The 7,247-nt window shown below is 31.8% G+C and overlaps 1 protein-coding gene across 1 annotated transcript; it reads right to left on the minus strand.

Moving 5' to 3' along the window:
• Positions 1-4,447: 4,447 nt before the first annotated feature.
• Positions 4,448-5,979, minus strand: LOC122610501 (AT-hook motif nuclear-localized protein 28-like). Its single transcript, XM_043783486.1, has 2 exons — positions 5,517-5,979; positions 4,448-4,896 (listed from the first exon to the last, which is right to left on the minus strand). Exons 1-2 carry the CDS (start codon positions 5,977-5,979, stop codon positions 4,514-4,516), a joined length of 846 nt encoding a protein of 281 aa, XP_043639421.1. The 3' UTR covers positions 4,448-4,513.
• Positions 5,980-7,247: the final 1,268 nt, after the last annotated feature.

The raw sequence follows: 7,247 nt of genomic DNA on the forward strand, positions 1-7,247 counted from the left end.
TCTTTGTTACCAAATCATAATAATATGCATGATCATTAAAGGGGTTTCAATTTGGCCATGATTCTGTTTTAGCTTAGAAAATAGAAAAAGGTGATAGAACTTTGTATGTGTTTCTTTTTGCAATGGAACATGATCTGCTAACTAACGTAGTTAGTTAAATTGATGACTAAATTTTAACAAGTTTTTTTTTTTTTTTCTCCATTTGACAGGTGTTAACTTAATTTGATGATCAACGACTAGAATTAGTCATAGGGAGACACATGTCTTATAAGTAGACATGTGTCTAATGACACCCCATAACACTAATAGCCTATTTATAACACTAATTTATGTTTAAACTATAATTAAATACTAATAGACTTCTAATATAAGTTTAAGTGTATAACTATTATACTTAAATAAATATAAAGGTTATTAATGTATTTAATTATAAGTCTTAAGTTCATAATTACTTATTAATATTTGATGATGGCATTTTGTAAAACATATGATAGTCTAGGCATTACAGGACTAAAAATGACGTGTGTTAGGTTTTAAAGTACTAGTCTCGTATAAAACACTAAAATGTTCAAGTCTAACCTTGAAATTAAACTTGACGGTTGTTACAAAATAGCCTTACGAAACAAGTGATTGTATTGAGATTTTAGCTAGATATAAAAAGCAAGAGGGAATAAACATACCATCAAGTTTTAAATACAAAATTAAATCAAAATAGTAGGCTTTTTTTTATTGGTAATGTCTAGGATAAGATCCTGATGCGTAAATCACGCGAAAAACTAAGCACAGCGGAATTTAAAAACAACTATTTTGGTATTTTCTGATTTTATATGAAAACAAACAACAAACAAGACAATAAAAGTAAAAATGATAGATAAAGAATCCACCACCAAGACTCGTAAAGGCTAAGTCATCGGAATCAAGGATAAAGGAAACACTCCAACCCACCACTATGCTTGATAAAGGTCTAGCCACCACAAACACAGATTAAGGAATCAAAGATTTAAGACCTCACCACTATATTTGATAAAGAACAAATCACCACAAATATAGATAAAGGGGTCACTCCAAACCACCAAGATCAAAGATCTATAAAGGTAAATGAAGATTTTTAAGAAATAGAGGTTGCTCTATTAATTTCATTCAACTCAACATATTCTGCCTTTTACAAGGAAAATGAGCCCCTATTTATAGGTAACTACCTGCTTAGGAATCATCGAAATTATAATAAAAATAATAAGGAAATAAAATAAATAAAAGGTTGGCACATGGTGGGCATAACCACTAACAAAATGGACCAATAGAAGGAGCATACATAAGGATTCTAGAAATATTCCTTTTGCAGCCGGGCCCACTAACCGTTAGAAATAACGTTGTCAAACGCTCTTCCTTTTGTCTTTATCACAGCTGTCATCCACCTTCTCTTATCGGGTCCACACACGTGCTCAGGCTATTATTGGAAAACTAGAAACTAGAAACTGGACAGCTACTGGAGATTTCATCTAGCGCATTCTTCAGTAGGCTTGATTGGAGCTGGTCACTGGTGGACTCCTGGATAACTTCATTGGTGAATTACTACTGGATAGCATCTGGAGCAACATGCCACTGGAGAAGTGTTACTACTGGAGGCTGGACTGGTTTAGTAAACACTTGTTTGAAGTGGGCTATCGCTGGCAGAATAAGCATGGCTTGTTTAGATGGCATCACTTGCTCAGAATTCTGATTCAGTTCATTTGGCTCGCTCAGTTCACTGGTATCGATCAGTTCATTGAGTCTGGTCATTACTGCATCAGATCCCCTAATACTCTCACAAGACTCGAATCCTGATAGATTAACTCAAAGTCATATAATTTACTAATAGTCCATCAAATTCATTGGCCAAAGTGATAGGTTTATCATTTCTAATTTGATTTTTTTTATTTGTATATTTTATATATCATTATCAAATGTTTATATTCACTGGCAGAACCACATTGAAAAGAGAGGTAGCTTGGGTTACGGGTTCGTTAACCGTTTGTAGTATAATTTTTCTAAAAAATGATGTATTTTTTATTAGTGCTACGAGTCAAATAAATATGAGATAATCTAACTAACTTTAAACTTACAAAGATTTTCTTAACATAAATTCTTTAAACCCGTCAAAAATAGAACAAAAAATCCAAAAAAATGTTAAAAATCGTAACAATCTAGACGTTAACAATACTTTACACTGATACGAAGCCAATGAAAAAAAATTTGTGTTACGAGTCATATTCGATCCTAGTTCCTCCACTGCTTATATTTTAATGATATAAGTTCAGGTAAAGTACAAAATTTATTCATGTGTTAAAATCCACCAAGATTCGTGTAATTTAGTAGTATGAGTATGTAGATTAGTTTGACGTTCAAAACAAAATAGCGTATGATGTCGTTTTTTCTTTCATTCACCTTCTTCTCCAAACAGAAACACTTTAATTACAAGAAATTTAGTAAGAATAAAGTTGACAATCTAATTATATATAAAATTTTTATTTTTTATATCTGTTGGTGATCTAATTGTAGACAATAAAACAGTTTAGTCAAAAATGAATTCAGGATTTTGCACTTTGCCTTGAAAATATATATACCCGATTTGGTTATTCCAAATAACCCAATTAGCATGTTGGATTATCACATCCAATTGGGTTCTTTTGGGAGGGTCCAAGCCAGATTGATTGGCCCAGTGAAGAACGTCCACAGGCCAATAGCCCAAATAGACCATAGCTGATTCTATCAAAGGCAAAGAACGAGAAGGTAAGATACTAGACCAACATACCTTTATTATAGATAGTTGAAATAAATACTCGAGAAAATGTCGCAATGGTCTCTGTGGTTTGTCATATTAACATTTTGCCCCCTATGCTTTTTTTTCATTGCAAACGGTCCCTTGGGTTTTCCTTTTCATTGCTAGCAGTCCCTGACACTAACAGTCGTTAGTTTTTAGCTTTTAGTGAGGGTATATTCGTCTATTTATGAAAAAAACATCTTTTTATCCCTTTTTCTTCTTCCTCGTTCTTTCGGCCAAACCCACCACCATCAAAATCCAACCAACAAAATCCTATATGAAGATATGGCTACGTAAAAAAAATAACACAATCTCTATCTTTTTATTACAGACGATATCATCTATGATCTTTTAACACATTCCTTAACCTTAATCATCTTCTTCAAAATTTGTCATTCAAAACCTGCATGACAGATCTGCTCCAACACCCAACTCAATATCCCCATGTTAAATCTTTAGTATCCCCTAATTAGATACAAGTCTTCTTTCCCATCACCACTTCCAAATAAGATATATACATCTCCATCCACATCTATATCTAATGTATATATCTAACACAGCCAAAAAAAATATCATAACAAAATCATCTAACACATGATCATCTGAAATTATAATAGTAAAAATTAAATATATTTAATTTACCCAAAATAATTAATTGCTCACGGAGTCATGGGATGAAAAAATGGAATAAGTTCCAACTAAAAGCCAAAAGCATTAGACTTGCACTTTACGAACACATAACCAGCACCCATGCCCCCATTATTTTCAATGAAATTCCTTTTCTTTTGGTTGACTCCCCCTTTGACCGAATTCATAGCCATCGAATCTCCAACTTCCCAGTATTCATATTCTTTTTTTTTTTTGACTTGGTTTGTTAGCTAGGAACTTCAACAAACCACAACTTTTAGTATATTAGTTTTCCATTTTTTTGCCTCAGTCCCCATGCACCGTTAGTCTAATCAACCCCCGACACGGCCACCTCCAACTTCTTCTTTTTCTAGCGAATATAAATGCTCGACCGGGTTTTTCTATATCTATTTGTATTGGCTAAACATTTTTGATTCAAACCCAGATATAACTTCACGAATCAAGATTCGATTAAATTTTACAAATGAGTTTTGACTTATGGTGGGAAACTTGATCGATCCAATTGGGTTTTAGTTGCTAAGTGATTATAGAATAATGATATTGGGTTTTTGAATGATTCAAGAATCATAACTTTTTTTGTGTTAATAGATCTAGATTAAGATTTGATATACGATATATATATATAGTGTATATATAGATTTGGTGTAAAATATACACACATAGAGATAGATATAGGTAAATATATATATGTATAAACATTAACATGATTTATTATTACTAATAGTCCCTGTGATTGGTTAAAGGACGATTATACCCTCACGTGGTTTGCACGTGAGGGATTTAAACTGTCAAATCTAACAGAAGTTTAGAAGTTTGTATCAGGCACTGCTAGTAATGAAAATGAAAAACCAAGGGACCGTTTGCAACGAAAAAAAACCACAGGGGGCAAAATGTTAATATGACAAACCATAAGGACCATTTGTGACATTTTCTCTGAATACTCGTACTAGTGATCTTTTACTATATCCATACAGAATTTCACTATTTATCAAATCAGTTCTCATAATAGTCCATTACTAAGCTCCACGGAAACACATCAATGAAAAAAAAAAAAAAACTTTACTTCTAGCAAGGCTTTGAGTGATGCGGCTGTGACATAGATTGCCATACCATGTTCGGAGGCGGGTTAAAAGAATTAGACATTGATAATGATTGATCACCCGCCATCGTTGTTGCAGGATGTCTTCTATTAATTAGTGCTCCCATATGCGGTTGCAGCTGCTGCTGCAACCCCGATAATTGCTCTCTTGTTGTAGAAATAGATGCACAACCCGAAGAATTTTGTACCCGTTTATTATTGTCTTCTAATTCCATTGGTAACTGATGATAATTTGGGTTGTTGAACGACGTAGAGATGATATAGACTGTTCCTGCCGATATAAGTGGCCCTGCCACGGTACCACCAAACATTTGCCCTTGTAGCCCTGCCACCGATACTACAAACTTGCCTAGAAAATCTGTAGAAAACACAATAGCTATAGATTAATTAAATATGATTTTATCAATCACTTAATACAAAATTAATTTAGATATTGATTTAATGTAGTGTACACATTGATTATAAAAAATGAATGAAAATCTTTTGATTAGCCAATGACCACCACCAATTAAGTGGTCAATGTACCAATTAGGATTTCCATTAATGGTCAATCTACCAATCAGATTTCGGGTTGACTTGGCCCGTTTCATCGGCTTAGCCTGATTATGGCTGTATATGTATTTAATAACTAGATCTCTGGTAGGCTTGTAACATGGAACTAAAAATACGTGTTTATTCGATGATCAAGTTTTTAATAATTGTATGCTTAACTAATTACTTATAGATACATCGAATGTTTTTTAGGGTTACAAATACTAAACAAAAGTCTTAACTAATTAAGAGTTGGTAGATTTAGAAACTGGATAGCATGTCAAAATTAGTACTATAATCTAATTTAATTTATTCTAATTATTAATTAATTATATAATAAACTTAATTAGCAAATCTAACCACAATAATGAAAAGTTAAGTAATAGTATTATATTGAAAAGGGAAAAAAGTTAAATATTTGGAGATAGATCGACTCACCGTTGTTATTAAAAGGTGATTGCATGGCGGATGATGGTGGAAGTACGGTGGCGGATATCGATAACAAGTTAAACACCCCACGAAAAGTAATCGTATTCGTCGTGTTTGGCTGTAGAAAACATACATTAGAAACAAGACCCGACCCAGACAACACACAAAGACCGGTATTCCTGGAATTACAAAACCTTGTGACAGAGGAAATAATATCCGACCCACTAGCGATTTGTAGCACGTACGGTGATACAGACGCTGTTGGGACGGGTTGTTGGGTAACGAAAACGGGTTGTTTACGTTTGTTTTTGGATCCGGTTGGACGGCCTCTAGGTTTTCGGACAGCAACTTCAATGGATGCGCCATCATTAATAATGGTGGGGATGTTGGATTCTAGTTTCTGGCTTTCGGCTTCTTGTGAGGTGGTGGTTGGCATGGTGGATGAATCTTCTTTAAATTGAGAGTCTTCCATGTTAAGGTTTCAATGATTTTTTTTTTTCTTCTATATTTTTGATATAATAATAATTGGCGTGTTATATATATAGGTTTCTATGAGGGTTTTGAAGTCGGTGCATATATGATGTGTTGTATTACAAAAGGAACCCTAAAGAGTCATATAATTTGCAAATTCAGTTCGTGTTTTATTGTGATTAGACTTTGCTAATTTCTAAAGAGTTTATATGAAAGTTCAAACTAATTAAAAGTGCATTATAAAATCTGTCGTGTTCATATATTTTAGAAAAGACACGCGATTGGTGATGACGGTTGGTGTTTGTATTTGTTGTGTAGAAAAGAGTTAGAGGAATATTATGTTAATTTTTCTTATTTGATTTTTTTTTATGTTTAACTAATCCTAATACTCGTATGATGTACGGTAACTATATAGATTGTATCATAAAGAAATTCGAATATGCCTCATACATGATTCGTGAGTATAAAATAACTTGTTGTTAAAGTAAATCGATGATCGAAGATAAATTATAATGAATAGTTTTGATGAAAATAATATATGTTTAGTTAGAATTTTGGATTTACCTTAAATTTGTAGAACCACATCAAAATCGAAACTTGTAAGCATAATTGATGATGACAAATAGCCTTGTGATTTCATATCATAAACTCAAATTGTTGATGTCTTCATGTTAATAACTTATTATAATTAATATAAATAATAGTATTTTAAGAATTGAGAAAGGAAAATAGGCAATCTATTAATGAGAAAATGATCAATCAAATAATGTTATAATATATTTTGTATTAATAAGCCAAGAGTTGGAGTTTAAGTCTAAGTCTAATAAGAAAATTGAATTTTTATAGAACTAAAAAAACTAATTTAACAAAATAAATTAATTAAAAAGACACATATCGATCAAGTATTACGCCATGTGTCGTTTCAAAAATATGTCAATCCTGTTTTAGTTTATTAGTAGATATTTAGTGTAATGTTGATTTTTTAGTTTATAATATTATTTTTTTCTGAACCTTCATGTGGATATGATTTTGGAGAATTTTCATCGTATACTAATGAAACATTTGTTTTGTTTTAACTAATTAATAGTATATTAAGTTTTATTAGATTATTATTAAATGTAAAAGTAAAATTGAAGAATTTAAAGTTTTGTATTTTAAGACACCATTCAAATACTACGTAATATAAAATATAAATTAATAGTTATCTAAATTGGATTTATCTTTGAACTATGTCAAATCTAAATATGAACTTTTTCAATTTGACATTTG

Source organism: Erigeron canadensis, chromosome 8 (genome assembly GCF_010389155.1).
Source record: "Erigeron canadensis isolate Cc75 chromosome 8, C_canadensis_v1, whole genome shotgun sequence".
In the NCBI taxonomy this organism is placed as follows: Eukaryota; Viridiplantae; Streptophyta; class Magnoliopsida; order Asterales; family Asteraceae; genus Erigeron; species Erigeron canadensis.